The sequence below is a fragment of the Sphaeramia orbicularis genome, chromosome 14 (genome assembly GCF_902148855.1).
Source record: "Sphaeramia orbicularis chromosome 14, fSphaOr1.1, whole genome shotgun sequence".
Lineage (NCBI taxonomy): Eukaryota > Metazoa > Chordata > Actinopteri > Kurtiformes > Apogonidae > Sphaeramia > Sphaeramia orbicularis.
In genome coordinates this window covers 53675552-53698428 of record NC_043970.1, presented here as the reverse complement: position 1 = coordinate 53698428, position 22877 = coordinate 53675552, and the positions used below count along the sequence as shown (strand labels likewise).

At 37.4% G+C, this 22877-nt stretch overlaps 1 protein-coding gene across 10 annotated transcripts in view; it reads left to right on the top strand.

Moving 5' to 3' along the window:
• auts2a (activator of transcription and developmental regulator AUTS2 a) overlaps window positions 1-22877 on the top strand; it is a 693940-nt gene that overhangs the window by 302467 nt on the left and 368596 nt on the right. For all 10 annotated transcript variants that reach the window (XM_030154094.1, XM_030154090.1, XM_030154095.1 and 7 more), the window contains one exon: window positions 5542-5643. In XM_030154094.1, coding sequence (XP_030009954.1) covers window positions 5542-5643 — 102 coding nt within the window. The remainder of the gene's footprint in view (window positions 1-5541; window positions 5644-22877) is intronic.

The window sequence follows — 22877 nt, the reverse complement described above, 5'->3', positions numbered from 1 at the left end:
CAGGCATTACACACAGTTAAATTTGTGCAAGATTTCTGATTTCATGGACTACTTTACTACTGATAAGCTGGCGCACAGACTGTGTGATTATATGGTTTCACTGCTGCAGAATCACTTTGATTCCACTTTGATTAATAAAGACAAATCTGTACTTGTTTCCCACGTCTGCTCGGCGTTACACTGTAAAAAGTAATACACCCTGAAGCTAGATTAAAATACATTTTTTGCACTGGTTCAGTTAACCCATAAAGACCAACGACCAAAACCATCTACTAGGGATGTAACGATATGAACATTTAATATCACGGTTATTGTGACCAAAATTATCACGGTTATCATTATTATCGCAGTATTATTGAAATTGTGCTCAAAATGTTCAAAAAGTACTAATACACACACTGAAATAATTTAACCAAGTCCTATGTTGAAAAAAAACAAACAAAAAACAAATAAATAATTGGTACAATACACATTCAAATATTAACCCTTAGTGGTCTGAGTCTATTTTATCCGTTTTTCAGCACTTTTGATTTTGCCTTTATATACTATATAAACAAATGTTTACTATACCCATGCTTGGGATCTTTTTTTTTTTTCTGCACAACTTCATCCATATCATCTGTCTATTATTTTTTCACTTTAACCTACTATAAAAACACAAAAGGACAAAAAAAATCTAAAATCTGATATGAAAAATGTATATAATTTATTGCATAAATAACACACAGATGCTTAATGAACCTTTTCAAAGACTTTAAAAGTGAATATTGGTTCCAAATATTAGGTATAAAATTAAAATTGTAATAAATTAAAACTATACTCAAATATTTGACATAAAAGCAGATCTTTACACAGGCGTTTTCTACAGAAACGTGCGGTAATCAAACACGATTATCATGAGAATTAGAATTTAAACGGTAATACTAACCGTTGGCAATTCTACCGTGGTTTATCGTTATACCGGTAATCGTTACCGCCCTACCATCTACTGATCTAAACTGTTTAATACATGTTGATCCACTAATCCTATCAATACATGGAAATAATTGTTGTAAAATATAGTTATTCATCTTTTCATGGTCATCAGATATGACCCATTTGGATGTTCAGAGGCTCCGTAGTTACCGTGGAAACACCGTCATCTTCTACAACATTGATTCACCAGTAAAACCCATGGAGTTGGATCAGTGACAGTGGATGGAAACACTGGGTTTATGTTCAGTTAAGGATGGATTTTACACAAAAAAGTTATTTTTTCTTGAGTTTTGATCTAATAACTTTTGCATTTACTCTGAGCTTTTATGAAAATCTACATGATCAGTGAATTAAATACAAGAAAAAACCAAATTTTTCAGCTGAAAAATGCAAAATGTAGAGAGTGATATAATAAAAAAATGGTGATAAACCACTTCGGAAAGGTTAAATTTAGAGGTTTTAAAAGGTCAAAGGAAAAGTAAAAGAGAGACAAGTAGGAAGCATATAGATTATATAGTTTCATGTGCAGTAGGTTATATAGTTTGTGTCTGTATCCTTAATAACAAGTAACTATCGAGCACTTGGGCCTTTCACCACTGCTTAGGTTCACTTAATGATAGATTTGACCAAAAAAAGTCACTTTTTCTTCAATTTTCTATGTTTTTCATATATTAACCCTCAACTTTACTCTTAGCTTTTATGAACATCTACATGATCAGTGAATTAAATACAAGAAAAAACCTAATTTTTCAGCTAAAAAACTCAAAATGTAGAGAATTATATAATAATAAATGGTGATAAACCACTTTGGACAAGTTAAATTTAGAGGTTTTAAAAGGTCAAAGGAGTAGTAAAAGAGAGACAAGCAGGAAGCATATAGATTATATAGTTTCATGTGTAGTACATTATATAGTTTGTGTCTGTAATGAGCAGGATTTAGGATTTAAGGAAAGTATAGTCGATTATATAGTTTGTGTCTGTATCCTTCATAACAAGTAAGTACGGAGCACTTGGGCCTTCCACTACTGTTTAGGTTCACTTAATGATAGATTTTACCAAAAAAAGTCACTTTTTCTTCAATTTTCTGTTTTTCATATAATAACCCTCAACTTTACTCTTAACTTTTATGAACAGCTGCAAGATCAGTGAATTAAATACAAGAAAAAACCTAATTTTTCAGCTAAAAAAACGCAAAATGTAGAGAATGATATTATAATATAATGGTGATAAACCACTTTGAAAAGGTGAAATGTAGAGGTTTTTAAAGGTCAAAGGAGTAGTAAAAGAGAGACAAGCAGGAAGCATGTAGATTATATAGTTTCATATATAGTAGATTATATAGTTGGTGTCTGTGTTCTTCATAACTACTAACTATTTTTTTTTTTTTGATCAATTTTTTATTTGTTTTCATTGTGCGTCTCAGAAGTACAACACAGAAGAAAAAGAAAGAAATTCACATTTTATAATACAAGATTCTGTGACACACAAAGTATAAACCCACCCCCCCAGAACCAGTGGTGACCCCCATACCAACCCAATCTGGATCTCAGAATACGAAAACCAACTAATAAAGACAAAGACAAATGCATGTATATAGATGAAAGAGAATCTAATTTACAGATATAAACGTAACTAGTAACTATTGAGCACTTGGGCCTTTCACCACTGTTTAGTTAGTTGGTTTGTTTAGTTTATTTCGAGCACATAGAATCATCAGATAACAAAGAACCATACAACATGGTCAAACCAAATTTTTTGGCACTTGAAAAGGAGTGGGAAGAAGTATAATTTATAGACTCCCACCCTTTTTTTCCAAGATAATTATTAAATTAATTCCACTTCCTTTGCTTTGTTAACACTTTTTTTTCTGTATGTTTTTACAATAACACAAAGCATCCGTACAAACCATTTACATACACTTTTTTTTGTCACCTCCCACTTAGGTTCAGTTAATGATAGGTTTTACCAAAAAAGTCACTTTTTCTTCAGTTTTCTGTTTAAGAAACTTATAAGAAACATCAACTTTAATCTGAGCTTTTATGAACATCTTCATCAGGGGTGTCCAACTCATTTTAGTTCAGTGGCCACATTAAGCCAAATTTGATCTGCAGTGGGCCAGACCAGCGAAATAATAACATAATAACATATAAATAATGTCAAGTCCAAAATTTCCTCTATGTTTTAGAGCAAAAAAAACCAAAATTATGCAATGAAAATGTTTACATTTATCAACTATCCTTTAAAACAGTGTTAATAACATGAACAAATGAAAATTTCTTAAGAAAACCAAGTGCAATTTTAACAATATTATGTCTCAGTTTATCATTTAAACATGTAAATTACAACTCACAGATCACAGTGGATCTATAAATACACAAAACATTTAATAACAGGCAGAATATTGTTAAAATTACACTTAAGACATTTCAAAATGTTCAAATTTGTTGAGGTTGTTTGTGTTTTTGTGAAAATTTAGTTTGTTTGTGTGTAATACAGTAAAATGACATGAAAATGTTTACATTGACAAAGGGATCGGTAAAATACTGTCATAATAACCTATAAATATTCACAACTCCAAATTTTTCCAACCCACCGGAGATTAAAGTGGTGTTTTTGTGGTCCCTGAACTAAATGATTAATATCTTCAGTGTAATTTTTGCATTTCACAAATTCATCCCAGGGGCCAGACTGGACCCTTTGGATTTGGCCGGATTTGGCCCCCGGGCCGCATGTTTGACCCCTGTGATCTACATGATCAGTGAATTAAACATAGGAAAATACCTGATTTTCACTTGAAAGTACAAAGTACTGATCATAATATTACAATAAATGGTGATAAATTGCTTAAGAAAGGTTAAAAATAGAGAAAATTTTATTTGGGAACTGCCACAAAAGCAGCACTGGGGCTTTATAGGTTAAAAAATAATATGTTATGTAGTGGGATTTTCCCCCATTTGCTCAAAGTAATACATTTATTTCACTCAAATGAATATTTTCAGGTTCAGTCAATGGAAAATGACTCGTTTGGTTGATCCAGTGTTTTGGTTTTTCCAGTGTCGTCTTAACTATGGACTGGCTGAGTTTGGTTTTTCGCCGGCTAATATTTGATGCTGGAGTCAGCAGCGGTGAAGTCTGCAAAATATTTGTGTGTGCACATTCATAAATGCATGAGCATGCTGGCTCACACTCCTCTGTGTTGTCAGCAGGGACAGCGGCTGGTTAATAAATATTATAGGTCAACATGTTTTGATGAAGGAGGTGCAGACAGGGGTGTAAACAGCATCCCTCGCCCTTTCTTCAAGGACCAGTTCACAGACCGGGTGGAAGAGATATTATTCCCCTTTTCTCTCTAAAAAATATGTTAACTCCCCTCAGACGAACTGGCATTTACAAGGAAAAGATTAAAAAAAAAAAAAATGGCGCCCTGGTTTTGTGGGAATAAAATGTGTTGGAGGTAATTAGTGCTATCACAGCGCAGGGCATGGCCACATCCACACACACACATTTGTACAGACACACACATTCAGACAGAGTGGAACAGGCCCATCAGGCATTTCCCACCGCTCAGACTCTCTTATCATGTTCAGCACTCTGGCGAATCCACCGCCTTCCACCCATCATGCAATTCTCCCAAGGAATAGACTTCCTTTCACAGCACTAATGGCTACAGAAAAGGGAACATTTTCATTTTAATTATCTGCTCAACTCAAGGGTTCTTTTAGTATTCCCCCACCTTGTGCCCTTTCATCACATTAAACGATGGCCTATACCTGAAAGGAGAATACGAAGGAGACGTTTACAGAAAAAAAAAAAATCGCTCTGGAGTCGGAAAAGGAGCAAAAACCCAGTCCGAGTCCTTTGTGTTCGCCGCCGCTGTGGTTCAGAGCCGCCGCTACCCGCTAACCGCACTGTCCCGTAAAGCCGTCGTTTTATGTGCTTTGAAATGAAACCTGCGGCGTCGGTCTGGTCTGGAAGGAGCAGCATGGGATCTTTAGAGGACATCAATGGTAGAATTGGACAGGGGGAAACAAGCCCCGCCTCCTTCCACTCAGCCCCCCGAACCCGCCAAGACTCTTTCATTGTTCTCCAGATTTTTGAAGGGCCTCGGCTGCTGGCAGATTGGCACATCCTCCTCTTTTTTTTTTTTTTCTTCTTGTCATTTCGCTGCATCTCGAACACAGCGTCTAGAGGATGACACTAGCTGAGCTCCTGCTGCCTCAGCATGTGGTGTCTGCTTGGAAAAGGATAGTGGCTCCATTTGAAGGTTCTGGAGGGGTCTTTGTTCCCCTTCTCTAGTCCGTGGGCAGAGAGGAGAGTTTCATACTGCGAGATCAGATGGCGTCTATCATTGGCAAGCCGAGTGATGGCCGCTGAATGGGCTCCGAAACATGACAGATTTACAGAGACAGCCCCGCAGCTCCTGCCAGTTCGCACATATTCATGAACCCCTTTCCGTGGGACGCCTTCCCCTCGCCCGTTCCTTGTGTAAAAGCGCTCTAAACTGCAGTGTTAAGCGTTTCCCTGGTGTTCTTAACCCACGCTCTCCTTCTGTGTTGTGTTTTGCAGCTGAAGCCAGGACAGAACAACTGTAAGGACAGTGACAGCGAGAGCGTCAGCGGAGAATCCAAACCCTCCATCAGGAGCAGCTCCAGAGACAGGCTGACGGATGTGAGTACACTGTCAAACACGCTCAGTGACAGCCCGCTGCCGCCGCCGAGACGGGCAAAGCTTCTGTCAGGGTTTTTCAAATGTCAGACTGAGCTTAGCAGCAAATTAGCACCGACTGGAAATTCGACAACTTGACGCAATTACTGGTTTATTTATTTGTAATGAGCAGGATTTAGGATTTAAGGAAAGGAAAAGATTAGACGCCACAGTTGAAATCTGAGCAAATATTTTATTAGCAACCGTTCGACAGGCCTCATTTAATCAAAACTCACTGTTTTTGTGGATGTTTTTAATAACGGAGCTGAATATGAATACAAAACTACACGAGTGAAGCACACACTGTACCTGTTCTACTGCACTTATTAACCCAAAAACATCCCAAAATAAGGAGGATACCGGAAAAATGTGTGCACTTTATCCTCCAAAGTACAGCTAAATGAACAAATAAGCACTAATTAGTCATATCGACACCATCGAATTCATACATAACATGAGGTAATAAATGAAATGATGTATTTAGCAGAAGGTGAAGCAAAAGTTTCCTCATAAGTTATTGTAGTTGCTCCAATATTTCTCTGTATTTATGTCCATTTGTGCTCAAGTACGTCCTCATATTTTACTTTAGGCCACCGACACGGTCAAAGCTTGTCAGGGTTTTTCAAATTTTCAGACTGAGTTTAGCAGCAAATTAGCACCGACTGGAAATTTGACAACTTGACGCAATTACTGGTTTATTTATTTGTAATGAGCAGGATTTAGGATTTAAGGAAAGGAAAAGATTAGACGCCACAGTTGAAATCTGAGCAAATATTTTATTAGCAACCATTCGACAGGCCTCATTTAATCCCAACGTTCTGCAAAATTCACTGTTTTTGTGGATGTTTTATACTTTTTAATAATGGAGTTGAATATGAATACAAAACTACACCAGTGAAGCACACACTGTACCTGTTCTACTGCACGTATTAACCTGAAACAGCCAAAACTAAGGAGGATACCAGAAAAATGTGTGCACTTTATCCTCCGAAACACAGCTAAATGAACAAATAAGCACTAATTAGCCATATCGACACCGTAGAATTCATACATAACATGAGATAATAAATGAAATGATGTATTTAGCAGAAGGTTAGACAAAAGTTTCCTCATTAGTTATTCTACTTATTCCAGTGTTTATCTGTCTTTCTGTCCGTATGTGCTCAAATACCATTAGCTATTGTGAAGAAGCTGTGTTAGCTTCGTTAGCAAGTCCTTCAAACAACTTCTCAGACAAAACTACTGGTTGGATTCATTTCATTCATTCATTTTATATAGATCTTTCTTGGGACGGTGTCTACAAAGTTTGTCCACAGTTTTCAGAAATTTTGGTTTTTGTTTTCACACATTTTTAAAATATTAAAAATGTGCCTTTACATATAATGGTCCATATTTGATGGTTTATAACATGGAAAGGGTTACAGATATCAATATAGTTACTGTTGAGCACTGGTAGGAAGTCATACATGGACTTTCATTTGGGACCTTGAGTGACCTTGAGGAGTCAATTTCAAGGTCACTAATGTCTAGATTTCAAGTCTTCTCTGAAACTACTGTTCAGATTCGTTTCAGATTTTCTTTTTATTATTATTTATTTATTTATAGAGCTTTTCAACATTTAACAAATATAACACTTCTAATTTCAAGTGATGTGTTCATAATGCAAAAATTGACATGGGACATGATAAACAAACAGAACCCACAGGAGAAAAAAAAAGGCAATACAAACAAAACACGCATAACAAGATAGTCATTTCAGATTTTATATTTATCTTCTGAGTTTGTTCACTTTTTTCAGAAATTTTAATTATTGAAAGTATTAAAATCTGCCTTTACTTGTAATGGTCCAGATTTTGATGGTTTATAACATGTAAATGGTTACAGATATCAATATAGTTCCTATTGATCACTGATAGAAGTCATATATGGACTTCGATTGAATGAGTTGAGTTCTCCTCCAGTGAAAGTACCACCCACTTCTATTGTCAGACTGATCTGCATCCAGACCACAGGACTCGAACATAGAGACAGAACCTGACAACCTCACACATTGAACAGGGGAATTGATTCTTGATAGAACATGACGCTGACATACACGGACATTGGAACTATTACTCACGGTGCAAAGGTTCAGAAAATCCAACCTTGTTCTGGAAAAATAAACATTTTTTTCCGGTGTAGTGAAAGTCCTCATGATACAAACAATGGATCAGAAAACTCTAATGGCTTGTGAATTAATTGCAGTGAAACAACACCCACAGTTTGTGAAGACCATAGTTTTTTGAGTCTGTAAAAGTCCTACTAGGGCAGTGTTTTTCAACCTTGGTTGGAATTCAAATGGGGTCACCTGAAATTTCAAGTAACTGACAAAAACAATAAAAAACCCCAAAACTTACTAATAAAGAATATATGGTGAGTTGACAGACAATCACAACACGTAAAAGACATGACAAACTGTGAGTGTGAAACTGCAGCACTGTGGTTCTGTTTATCTGTCAAATGTTCACTGTGGTCAGTTTCAGATGCTGCAGCTCTTTCATAATTCCTAGTTTCAGTTCTTGTTTGTTCAGTATTAATTGTCCTCCTTGTAAATCACAGCTGGACTGACTGGACAGATCCTGACCAAGGAAAATCAAATTCTCCCTTTGTGCAGTAATCTACACCTGGATTTACTGCCTCTGTCCACAATAATAGACATTATATAGAATAAATGTTGTCTAAAATTAACATTTATTTGCAACATAGTATAGCAAACTATTACATGATCAAAACAAATTAATTTTAGCAAAAAAAAAAAAAGAAAAAAAAAAGTATCAGTTTTGAATGTCTGGGGTCACCAGAAATTTGTGACGTTAAAATGGGATCACGAGGCAAAACAGGTTGGGAACCACTGCTCTAATGACTTGTGAATTAATTGCAGTGAAACAACACCCACAGTTTGTAAAGACCATAGTTTTTTGAAAATATACTATTTTTGACGTGTCATTGAATGACACGTCAGCAGCACGTCAGATGACGCTTCTGAGGAAGACTGGAGCCACAGTCCAAACTGTCAAGCAGGTAACATCTAAAAACTATACGTTGTCTGAACAAAAGAGAATAGTATATTTACATAAACAGAAGACAATGTGAATGCCATTAGCCATAGTTTTTTGAGTTTGTGAAAGTCCTACTATGGACTAGTGTTGTGAATTAGCTTTCAGAACAAACACTACGATACTTCTACTACTAGGTATGTATCAAGGTTATTATCGTTGACGAAAACTAATGAAATGCTGAAAACTAGAACTGTAAAAACATTTTCATTAACTGAAATAAATAAAAACTGTAATTCAAAGAAAAAAATATAACTAATTGAAACTGTATTGTGTGCTTACAAAAATAACTGAAACATAAAAATTATGGATAAAATTCCTTTCGTTTTGGTCTTTGTCAATGTCGGATTGATACGAAATCGATTTATTTCGAGCAATTTTATCTGCTGTCACCATACGACACTTTTTGGTCCGTCACTTGTGTTCACTTGTGGTTTCCAGTCGTCTTCTGGTCCGAACTCTACCTGGAAACATGGAGACTAAAGTTGGGAGAAAGCAGCAGAGTCCTGTCTGGGATTTATTTGAATACGACGACAGAGAAGAAGAGAAAAGAGACCACTGAACTACAACTAAACTACAACTAAACTAAAACTAAGCATTTAGAAAATAACAAAAACTAATAAAACCTAACAAACCTGCTCTAAAACGAATTAAAACGAACTGAATTAGAGAAAAAAAAGTCAAAACTAAATAAAAGTAAACTATAATAAAAAATCCAAAACTATTATAACCTTGGTATGTACATGTACATGACTGTACATGGACTCTGAGCCAAACCTGCTGCGTTTTCATCCATTTAGATTCATTATATACTGTATATGCGACTGTGCGCACACATCACCCAGAAAAAGGTAAGTTCTTACTGTGATAATATCGGATATTTCAGGATGTCTTCTGGTCTTGAACCAATAAAGGTCTACAGCACTTTGTGTCAGATCTTAAACATCCCGAGTGCACCCTTGAAGTGCTTCAGGTGAAGTGCAGTATTTACATTCGTGCTCCCTGAGGTTTCTGATACAGAAAAAGAGGGCAGAGGCGTCTTATTCCTGCTGGAGAATCTGAGGTCGAGCTTTAAGTGACAGAAGAAAGAGGCCTACGTGTCCCTGAACGCTGTGACATATTCTGGGATGTAAAGGCAGCGGGCTGGAGGGACGGCGCCGCCGCGAGACACCCACCCCTGGTCTTTGATTTGTGAGGAGAAGCGATCAGATATCTGGCCATAATTAAAGCTGTCAGTTGGGAGGCGAGCTTGTCTTTGAGAAAGACATGGCCGAACAACTGAAGCAAAACTGATTCTTCGTGTAGCTTTACGACGCTTGACTGGGCATGAAATGAAATAAGTAATTTGATGTTGACAACAGAAATTGAAATGATACTTGCTGATGTTTGTCAGACTACAATGTGGCTCTGCAGCAGAAAGTAAAAGACGGCTAACGCTTCGACACTGCAGCCTTTAACACCGGGTGAACGTTCTCCAACAGGAAAGTACAACTGACTTTCAGTTAACGAGTGAAGTTCCATGTCTCCATATGTCGCACTAAGACTAACAGTAACTACATATCATGCTTTATTGAATAATGGACCTTTGGTTTTATCTCAAATAAAAATAGATTTTCTGTTTCTCTTTTGTGTGATAATTGATCACATTCTTTCTGTTAGGCCTTGATCATTACTTTTTGCTTGGTGTAAGGCGGTTGGAAAAGTTTCTTTAAAACAACTGAAGAATAATGCATTTATTTGTTTACATCAAGGTGAGTCCAACAGATATTTGAACATGATGGGCGTATGTGTCTTTTAGAAGGTTTCTACTCTTGGATCACAGTCTACATTTAGATTCTGGGGATTATTATGAGTTACTCAAACATACGGCCTGTGGACCAAGACCAGCCCAAGACCAGCCCACCAAAAGGGTCCAGTCCAGCCCATGGGATGAATTTGTGAAATGCAAAAATTACACTGAAGATATTGAACAATCAAGGATGTTAGGTCAAGGTCAAGTTTATTTCTGTATCACATTTTCAACAACATAAAGTGTTGAACAAAGATATAGGTAATAATACAAGCTACGATAGAACTAGTAAAAAATATATGACGTTCTAAAACTGATAAAAACATACACAACAATAGGAAAAATCGTGTCTAAAAACACAACCAGAAGATAAAACAAATAAGTCACACACTTGTATTGAAAAATATAACCTCAACTGGGTCGGACCAGTGAAATACTATTATAACTAGAAAAGCACTCGGAGAGCGCAGACCTCCGCCAAGGCAGATCAGTGCCCCCCCCCCCCGATCACCACCAAAATTGAATCATTTGTTCCTTGTGCCAGTATCAACATTTCCTGAAATTTTCATCCAAATCCATCCATAACTTTTTGAATTATCTAGCACACAGACAGACAGACAAACAAACCAACGCCGGCAAAAAACATAACTTCCTTGGCAGAGGTAATAACCAATAAATAATGATAGTTCCAATGTTTCTCTTTTTGTGTAAAATAGTAAAATTACATGAAAATATTTACATCTACTCACTATCCTTTCACAAAAAATGTGAATAATATGAACAAATATGATGAACTTGAAATGTGTTAAGAGAAGTCAGTGCAATTTTGCCAATATTCCGTCTATTATTGATTTTTTTGTGTATTTGCAGATCCACTGTGATCTGTAAGTTTTAATGCACGTGTCAATGAGAAATTGAGGTAGAGTATTGTTGAAATTGCTCTTATTTTTCTGAAGAAATTTCAGTTAGTTCGTGTTATTCACATTTTTTGAAAGGATAGTTTGTAAATGTGAACATTTTTAATCCTGTAATTTAACATTTTCACTATAAAACATGGAAAAAAGTCTGGATTTGACATGCTTTACAAGTTATTACGTTAATATTTTACTGGTTGGTACTATCATATTTATTGATCATTGTATTTGGAGTAAATATTTAAAGTGCATATAAATATTATAGTTTATATTAAAAACAGTTGATTATGCAAATCTGATTGTGTATGAGGTGACTAAAAAAAAGTGTATATCAATGGTTTTTATGGATGTTTTGTGTTATTGTAAAAAATATACAGAGGAAAATGTGTGTTAACAAAGCAAAGGAAGCGGATCGAGTTTGATTATTAGTTTGTAAAAAGGGGGTGGAGTCAATAAGCTATACTTCTTTCCACTCCTTTTCGACTGCAGAAAAATTGTATTTATTTGTTTTGACCATGTTGTATGATTCTTTGTTATCTGATGATTCTATGTGCTTGAAATAAACTACTACTACTACTGCTACTACTGGTTCAGCCCACTTTAGGTCACATTGGGCTGAGTGTAGCCCCTGAATTGAAGTAAGTTTGACACAAATGCAACAGGCTTCAGCCTCTGTTTCATATTCTTCCAAGGAAATCATCAGTCACTCACACTGCTGAATCACCTTCATACTATAAATATAAATGCAAATCCACAGCATCACACAATGTGTTTGCTTTGAGGAGGCTTCGTGGAACACTGTCCTAAATTCTAAACATGTCCCTAATTCATTTTTAAAGCAGGGTTTCTCACTTCCCTCTGAATCACTGCAGTGTGTGGCTCTCATAAGCGCTTCCACCTGCGCTGGCATTTGGCTTCAGTGGCTTCACTCTGGAGGATAAGTGTAGCGGCGGCCCCGGTTCGCTCCACTCTGTCTGGTCAAGACACCCCACAGGAGACCGAGCATGTCTTCAGAAGAGCTGCTGAAAGCTGGGTGGCATGAAGACAGACTTTTAGACCCCGTGTCACTTTAGATGGTCACACTGTGTGAGGCTTCATCTTCAATCCCCGTGGGTTTCTTAACAAGTCCCCTCCAGCAACGCTGTAAAAACCCACTTCACACTTCGCAAGAGGTGCAAGTCGGAGGGTTTGTAGCCGAGCTCTGTTCCACAGACCGAGAGGGGGAAGGAAAAGATCACACGGATAGAAAAAGACAGAATGGTAGGGCTTTTTTTCTGTTTAATTCATATTCTATCTGTGGTGAAAGGCCCTAGTGCTAGATAGTTACTAGTTATGAAGGATACAGACACAAACTATATCATCTATATGCTGAGCTCCTGCTTATTTCTCTGTATTACTGCTCCTCTGACCCCTAAAAACCTCTCCATTTAAGTGGTTTATCACCATTTATTATATTCTACATTTTGCAGTTTTCAGTGAAAATCTGTTATTTTCCCATATTTAATTCACTGATCATGTAGATGTTCATTAAAGCTCGGAGTAAATTTAAAGTTTATTATATCAGAAATGAAGAAAAAAATGACTTCTTCTGTAAAATGTGTCATTAACTGAACATAAACCCAGTGTGTCCACCCACTGTCATTGATCCAACTCCATGGGTTTTACCGGTGAATCAATGTTGTAGAAGATGACAGTGTTTCCACGGTAACTACGGAGCCTCTGAACATCCAAAAAGGGTCATATCTGATGACCATGAAAAGATGACAAACTGCATTTTACACCATTTTTTTCTATGTATTGATAGGATTAGTGCACAGGTGTCCAACATGCAGCCTGGGGGCCAAATTCAGCCCGCCAAAGGGTCCAATCCGGTCCACAGGATGACTGTGCAAAGTGCAGAAGAGATTTACAGTCAAGGGCGTCAAACTCGAAAATAACAGCATAATAACCTAAAAATAATGACTTTCTTCTTGGTTTAATGTGTAAAAATAATGACATCATACCTATAAATAATGGCAATGCCAATTTTTTCTCTTTGATTTACTGCGAAGAACATTAAACTCTGATATCAGTGGTCTACAATTTTTTAGAAATGATTTGCTTCAGAGATTAAATGTGCTAAATGTTCCATATTTTAATAAGATTAATTGGAAAATAAATGACAAAAGTGCCGGTTTGCTGATGTTTTCAAGGTATATGATAAAGTGTTAATACACATATATATTGGTTTATGTACATTTATATAATAGTTTTAGAAATCTTCCACTAAATAGAAGCTGTAAAGTGAATGTATTCTAATGTGCAGACAGTGTTTTGAAGTAGATCTTGTAGCTCTGAGACAAATATTCCTTTTGAGTCAAACCCATTCTCTCGTTAATTCTTGAATTTCACATTTTGACCCAAGGCTGTAACTTGGAAAGTTCAGCCAACCAGCATTTAGGACTTGATTTTTCTTTATCAGTGACTCTCATGTGGTTAAATTTCATTACTTTTATTCTGGAAGCATTTTCCTTGTAGACCAGTGTATCCTTTAAGAATAAAACATCAATAATCTAAACAAATATGAACAACCTGAAATGTCAAAAGAAAAATAACTAATTTTAACAACATTCTGTCTATTTTGTGTCTTGGTAGATGCATGTACGTATAAATATTGATAAAATTTTTCTTATTATTTTTTCTTATTTTTCTTCAGAAATTTCAATTTTTTCAGGTTATTCACATCTTTTTTATTTGGATAGTTTGTAAAATATAAAGGATTTTATAATTTAGTGTTAGTTTTTGTTCATAAAAAATTTGGAGTTGTCATTATTCATAGGCTATTTTGCTATTATTTGACTGGTCCGGCCCACTGGAGGTCAAACTGGGCTGAATGTGGCCCCTGAAAGAAAATGAGTTTGACACCCCTGGATTAGCGGATCAACAGTTATTAAACAGTTTAAATCAGTAGATGCTAGTTTGATCATCGAAGGTTAGCGTCTTTCTTATATTAGCTTTCATGTATATAGTGTATTTTATATGTATTTTTGGTTCCTTGTATTTGATCACTGTGATGCAACGTCACTTCTGTCATTTGATCAAAGTGAAAATTGACCACATTGACATACATATTACCCAACATACTGGGAGAAAAATAACAAAAAATGTATTTTGACTGATTTGTAGATTTTGCATTTTTATGTAGATTAACTACTAGAAAATAAAACCCTTATAGACATGGGTTCATGTTTTCACTGGGGTATAAAATACACTGATGGGCCAAACAAGTCCCACATTTGATCAGACCCTTCTATGTTTCTGTCATGTTACAGTAACTGTCACCTTTAAGCGTCTTTGAGTACTTAGAAAAGTGCTATGTAAAACCGATATATTATTATTATTATTGTTATTGTTATTGTTATTTCTGCCCATACATTCATTCATTTTAGTCCAGATCTTTATTGATGATGGAGAGTCGACCACTGTGTGACGTCTTATCCAAACCCAGTCCAGGTCCTCCATGTGGGTCACGTCTGGACTCTGTGCTGTCTAATCCATGTGTAAATAATGTCTCCTGCTCCTGAATGACTCTTTGACAATGGTGAATCCTGCTGTTGTCCAATCTTTATGCTCCTTTAATAAATGAGGAGGTCCTCAATGCATCAGTTAAATCAGGGGTGTCATTTTAGCTCAGGTGCCACATTCAACTAAATTTGATCTGCAGTGGGCCGGACCAGTAAAATAGTAACATAATAATATATAAATAATGTCAACTTCAAACTTTTCCTTGTATCTTAGAGTGAAAAAAGTCAAATTAAACAATGAAAATGTTTACGTCTACACACTGTCCTTTTCAACAATGTGTATAACTTGAACAAACTGAAAGAATAAGTGTAATTTTAACAACATTCTGCTTCAGTTTATCATTTTACACAGGTTCATTATAATGTACAGATCACAGTGGATCTACAAACACACACAACATTTAGTATCAGGCAGAATGTTGTTAAAATTGCTTTTACTTTTCTTAAGACATTTCAGGTTGTTCATATCTGTTCAGATTATTCACATTTTTTGTGAAATTATACTTTGTTTTAGTGTAAATACATGAAAATATTTACATTTACAAAGAGAAAAATTTGGAGTTGAGTATTTATAGATTGTTATGATAGTATTTGACTGGTCTGACCTACTTGAGACTGAATTGTTCTGCATGTGGAACCTGAACTAAAATGATTGTTAATGTCTTAATATCTATTTTTGCATTTCACATATTTATCCCAAGGGCCAGACTGGACCCTTTGGTGGGCCAGATTTGGCCCCCAGGCCGCATGTTTGACACCTGTGAGTTAAAGGGTTAAAGAACTGAAATATATTAATCACTGGAAGGATCTGAGTCACATCCAGGTGAAATACTTTGTTTTGGCTGCGTATGGAAGAAAAGAAGTAAACCATGATGGATGTGGGTTCAGGTTTTCAAGTTTTAATCTAAAATATGTTCTATAGTGAAGGTTTATTTTGATATTCTAAATTCTTTATGAACATCTGAATCTCTCAGGGGCATATTTTCCAGTAAATCCACACATCTGCCCTGTGTTTAAACCCAGTATTACAGATGTATTTACTATAAAACTGTCTTTTTTTTACCATTGAAGGAGCCTGTTCTGTCCTCTTGTGCTCTGTTGAAACGCTGAAACAGTTTCCGTCGGCGCTCTGGCCTCTTCTGTTCGACCGGTCATGTGGTTCATCTGCGCAGCGACACTCCCTCTGAGCGCAAACACAAAGACAGTGCTTCTAAGTCACTCGTTAGTACCAGGGAACAGTGTGAAACAGGGCCGAGCTTTGACCCAAACTGTTCATTAGACCAACAGTTCGCTAATGGTATTTGCTGTAGCACTTCCTTCCCCTCGCTGAGCGACTACGCTCCGATGAAGCAGATGAACTGAGTTTGCCGACCCTGGCACAGGCTGGCAGGGAGGCGAGGCCAGAGGAGGTCAGGCCTGGCAGCCTCCTCGCGCCGCTCTCCGTCCCTCCTCACTTTGTCCTGCCAGCTCATTAAGGCCTACAAATGGCACATCAGCTCGGCTGTGTTTGCCTCAACCCCAAACCCCAGCTAAATTGGCAGGCTTAGCCGTATTTGCTCTGAAGCGCCGGGTTCCCTTTTGGGTTCGTTTGAAGCCGGCATGGCAGCCGCCCTCCGCACGCCCCCCACCCCCACCCCCTCCCACCCCGCTCCTTCAGTCTGGGTGGCAGGCATTCAGGCAGGCAGCGGTCTTGAGCAGGGGGAGTCGGCTGGAGGAGGGAGGGCAGGGAGCTCGGGATGAATCACTCCCGTTTAGTCTCTGCGGCAAGGGGTGAAATGCCATCATTACCCAGCTGCCTATCAAATAAATTGGCAATTACGGACCTGGGATTGCGAGTAAACAGCATGTTACTCCTTTTTTTTCCACCCAAAGCTCTTGATGAGAGTTGCAATAGAGAGAAGCTTCGGAGTACTGGGTCAGAGCCCGCCAGTCAGTGTTATCCAGCCTGATGGGAAGCACAACAGACAGGCTGTAATAAATGCACCCCTATATTTCAGTGGTCAGTTTATGATCATCCCCACTTTCCTGTTGTTTCTTGTCTTAGCCTTTCTACTGGATTTCAGATGCGGCAACAAAACATCTGCATATGCATTATACTAGTGTTTTTCAACCTCGGGGTTGGGACCCCACATGGGGCCGCCTGAAATTTATAGTAATTGAATTTAAAAAAAAAATACTAATAAAAAATATTTTTTAATGATTCAATACAGATTTCATTATAATTAAAACTACACACACTTTTCCTGATAAAAAATCAAGTTCAGTGCTTGCTTGTATAGAATTGTAATAACTGCTGGCAAAAAGGCTGTGACCAGGCACTGGCTCCAACCTGAACCACCTGATCTGGAAAAATGGGTAGATATTGTGAATGAAATTTACCAGATGGAAAGACTAACCTTCTCCCTTCAGTTAGAAATCAACAAATTTTCAAATCTATGGTCAAAGTGGATATTTTTTGTTTACACTTACCAAACACAATCTGTTGGAACCCTAGATGTACAAGAAATGTCAATATAATGACAATGTATCTGGAATTGTCTTGTTTTTTGTGTAATTAATTAATTCAACTTTTCATATTTTATTTATTTATTTTTTTTCTTTAGAGAGGAGGTCAGAGTCTCTTGGTCTTTCGTATGTTTTTTCTTTACGTAACAATGCATCAATTGTTCATTGTTCAATTGTTTTGTTTATTAACAAAAAAAAAAGAAAAACTGAAATGTTGAGAATGGAAAGATTGGTCATTGGTCACATCCTTGTTACGTGACCACAATGTAATTTAAATTTATGTTGAACTTTTCTCAATATTTCTAAATAAAAATCTGAAAAAAAAAATCAAGTTCAAGTAAATTGCTGTATATAATATTTGAGAGGGCATATCTTGATCATGTGACCGCACCGCGTCTTTCAAATGTTCATTGTGGTCAGTTTCAGATGCTGCAGCTCTTTCATAATTCATAGTTTCAGTTTTTGTTTGTTCAGTATTAATTGTCCTCCTTGTAAATCACAGCTGGACTGACTGGACAGATCCTGACCAAGGAAAATCCCATTCTCTCTTGGTGCAGAAATCTACACCTGGATTTACTGCCTCTGTCCACAGTAATATACATTATATAGACTAAATGTCCTGTAAAATTAACATTTATTTATTGTAAAAGTGAAATGTGAAAGAGAATTTGACATAGAAATTGACGATATAGATTGGCCAAACGTGGAAATTCCATCATACAACTACTAGCTCTCGGACATGGAGGGAATTTGCCTGGAAAAATCTTATAAGATTTTTTATTCCACATAAGTTTAAAAGTAAACAGTTCCAGGGGCATCAGGAATGTTGGAGAGAAGGTGGGGAGATGGATGTTGACCATTCTCATGTTTTTTGGAAATGTTCAAAACTTTCGGAATATTGGGAAATGATCTGCAATGTCCCATGTCAAGTATTAGGATACACAATTCCAAAGAAACCTGAAATTCTTTATTTATGCAACTTTGGTGATGGCACTATATGTGAATACGATAAATATTTGGTAAAGGTGATGTTGATAGCTGCAAAAAAATGTATAACAAGGAATTGGGGGAAGATGGACGTACCATCAAAGGATCAATGGATAGCTATGATCGAGGACATATTTCTAATGGAAAAACTAACACACAGATTGAGACTACAAGAACCACAAATGAACAAAAGGTGGAAAAAATGGACATTATATAAGCAAAATAATTGTTAAGACTGTGCTACCCAGACTTATTTATGTTGTTGTGTTTTCTTTTTGTTGTTCTTTTAAAACTAATAAAATATAAGTTACAAAAAAATGAACATTTATTTGCAACATAGTATAGCAAACTATTACATGATCAAAAACAAATTAATTTTAGCCCAAAAAAAAGTCTCTGTTTTGAATGTCTGGGGTCGCCAGATATTTGTGACGTTAAAATGGGGTCACGAGCCAAAAAAAGTTGGAAACCACTGCATTATAAACTCTAACCCCATACAGATAATGCCTTTATACGATATGTGGCGTGGAATATCCTGAGGTTTAACAGTAGGAAATGATTTTTGTGTTGGCTTTGTCAGACGGCGTTTAATTCCTTTGTCCGATGCTGGTTTTTCTGAGTGAAATGAAAATGTGAAAATTGTGGGTTCCTGAAATCTACACCCCAGCGGCCTGGCTCCGCTCACATGAGGACGAGGTTTCTTTTGCGGCGAGGCCTTTTGAAAGTTATTTTGTAATGAAACATCTGGAAGTGATATTGTTAAAAGTCGAGCCCATCGTCTTGCCATGCTTTTGAAGCGGTTTCAGCCCAAACACGGCTCGAGTCTCTCTTACGGATTGTAAAACTGAACTGGGTTATTACTGGCTTCGGGATGAAAACATGACAGACTGTTCCGAATCCTGTGTGCATGTGGTGAAGCCATTTCAAATACTCAAATTACAACTTTTGGAAACTGATTAATGTCAAAGAATATTTGTTGTTGTAAAGATCACTATTATGATTACATGTACTTGAGACTGTACCAAATGGTTTTCTTTGACGTGCGAACGCAGTCTTTTCCATGAATTCCGGCCGTCCAAGTTGAATTGGTTATGTAATGGGAAGCGGGATGGTCTGCATTACACTATGCCCATCCCACCTCCTCAGTACATTCTCCAATTATTTCCTGACACTCTGATGTAAATGAGGTCGCGGTCCCCCTACATGTCCAGATATGCCGGCCAATTTGCTCTGACACAGAACTTGTAATTGCTTGCATCAATTATCTGTCTCCCTCCCTCTGCCTCTCAATAATTTGAAATGTTTCTTATTAGAGACAAGCATTTAGATATGGAAGCAGGAATGTTGTACCTATAATTAGCTCATTATCATGGGATCGTACTCTCTGTCGAGGCCTCGCTGTGTGCATGGTGTAATGTGAAAGGAGCAGCAGATGCGTCGGGGATTGTTTGACAGTCTTTTTTGACCGGCTTAATGGCTTTTCCACTGTTGGATGGATCATGTTTCAGGGCAGACGAGAAGATAAAAGACAACAGAAAAAGACAAAGCAGTCACATAATCTGTTGTCCTGGTAAATAATAAGGACATGGGCACTTACATTTATACCGGAGGCGGTGAAAGGTTAATTATGTGTGGTTTATTTATTCCCAGATTACGTCAAATCGTGGGATAAAGAAAAACACACGTGTACCTCAGTGCTCCTGAACGTTTCAGACTCTATTTAATGCTCAATTTCTGTGAATATAGACCATATTCCTTTTTTCACTAGCTTCGAGTCTCCAGTCTTTTTTTTCACATTCATTATTCCAGCTTCTATCGCTCTCTGCATCAGAGTCCAGGCACAAGAGCATTTGATTTGCTGACATCTTTGACCGCGAATCAACCTAAAGAGTCGACTGCCTCTCCCGGAGTGGCCAGACGTACTCATTACCTCTTGCCAAGGAAGTTGTACGATCTCTCACATGTGTCCGTCAAATACTGAACCAGTTTTCCTGAAACTCGGGTGCTTGGTTTGGGCCTGAACCAAAGACAAGGATGCTCACGTTTGGAGCAGAGGCTGAGATTTGGTATTAGGGATGAGACTGGATTTCAGTTGATTCGATTTGTTTGCATTAACTCTTTCATGTCAAAGTTGCACTAATATTTTCCATTTAATTCGAACAAAACTCCTATAGCAGAGGTGTCCAACTCATTTGAGTTCAGGGGCCACATTAAGCCAAATTTGATCTGAAGTGAGCCGGACCAGTAAAATAATAGCATAAATGATACCTTAAATAATGACAACTCCAAACTTTTCTTTTTGTTTTAGTGCAAAAAATCACAATAAATAATGAAAATAGTTTTACATTTACAAACTATCTGAACAAAAAAGACATGAATAACCTGAAAAAACAGAAATTTCTGAAGAAAAATAAGTGCAATTTTCACAATATTCTGCCTCAACTTTTCATTTATACATGTGTTACAGATCAGATCTACAAAGACACTTAACATTTAGTAACAGGCAAAATATTGTTAAAATTGCACTTAATTTTCTTTAGACAACTCAGGTTGTTCATATTTGTTCAGGTTATTCACATTTCATCATCAGATAGTTTGTAAACGTAAACATTTTCTTAATTTAATATTATTTATTTATTGTACTACAAATAAAAAAATTGAAGTCATTATTTATAGGTATAATATAATATTATTTTTTCACGTTAAACCAAAAATTATTTGGAGTCATTATTTTTAGGTTATTATGACATTATTTTACTCACAAATTCATCCCACGGGCTGGATTGGAACCTTCTGCGAGCCAGTTTTGGCCCCCGGGCCGCATATTTGACACCTGTGTCCTCTAGGGTTCTAAAGGTGTAGTTAAAGGGGGGTGAGATCTACCTGCTGCAGCCTCTGAGCCTGGTCGTCATCTAAATGTAATCCTAAAACATGGAGATGATTCCTAAACAATAGTAAAGCAGGTTGACACAGTGAAATGATGCTAACGTTAACAGTATCGACAGGGGAGTTTAATGTTAGCGGCTGCGACAGAGGATGTCTTGGTGTAGGCTCTGCTTCCAGAGTCACCGCCCACTTCATTAAGCAGCCAATCAGATTCCACTCCACTGGTGCAGCCTAATTGGATGCTGTGTGTTTAAATGTTTGTGCATGTCGGAGGTATTTCCTCCTTTGTCGTAATGGAAGCTCTGTAACTGTTGCAAATGGCCCTAGTGTCACCTTTACTGGTGAAATACAACCAGACTTAAGAGGCTTCTCAACCAAAGTACAGAAATAGTTCGACACATTTGACAAGATCATGTTGCAGAACCAATAAGTGGAATCATTAAGCAAGCAGACTAATGATTCCAAGGAATTGAGCGACTGGGAACCAGATCTGGATTCCCATCCCTAATGGGTATTCTTTAACATTGGAGCAGGTTACCCACAGAATAAATTACAACTAAGATTTTTGTTGCCATGGTGACAAGGCTGTTAAACTAGAGTTGCCAAATGATGAAATGGAGGAATGTACAGGTTTTAATTTGTGTGTAATAGTGTTGATGAGTGAAGGGAGTGGACTGAAGGCCTTGGTGGAGGTCTTTGCCCTCCCAGTGCCCTTCTAGTTAGCACTGCCGGCGTTTTGGATCAAAGCGCCTTTTCTTTCCCATTCGACTCTTTCATTTCTCTATCTCGTTTCCTCTCTCGTTGCCTGCAGTCAGGTTGTCACGAACAGATTGTGACACTTTGTGACATGGCAGTCGGGCAAAATTATGCTGTGCCTCCATCGCCCTGCCAGTAACCCAGCAGCCGAATGTCCGTCAGGGGCCTGCGAGAAGTCCCACCGGATGGCTTGTCTCGACAAGTACCGGGGGCACGCCGGCCTGCCCGACCAATGTTCACAAGTATTTAACTCAGACTTGACTGGATGTAATCTCCAGAACTATAATTAGAATGGGAGAAAGTGCAGTGTGATGGTGTGCAGTGACCTCTGAGCAGCCCTCGGGTTCAGAGTACACAGCTCTGGTTTTTCCTACTAATTATTTCCCACACCTGAAGGGCTTGAAGATGAGAAAGAATGCAAAGGAACACCGTGACCCTTCTGTGTAGACGTATACAGTATCATTGTATGTCCAGGAAACAAGACTTTTTAATTGTTGAAAGCGATACAGTATGAGGATTGTGTGGTAAATACTGTTCAGGCTGATGCCGACTGAATGCGATCCCTCAGTGCTGTGAATGATAAATCTATTCTCATGGAAGATTAATGGACTGGAGAAGTGGTGTTGAATGTCATTGTTGAAGGTTGAAAGTATTGAGCGCCTGAATCCTATCCATATGTTTTCAGGAATGACATAAATAGGCT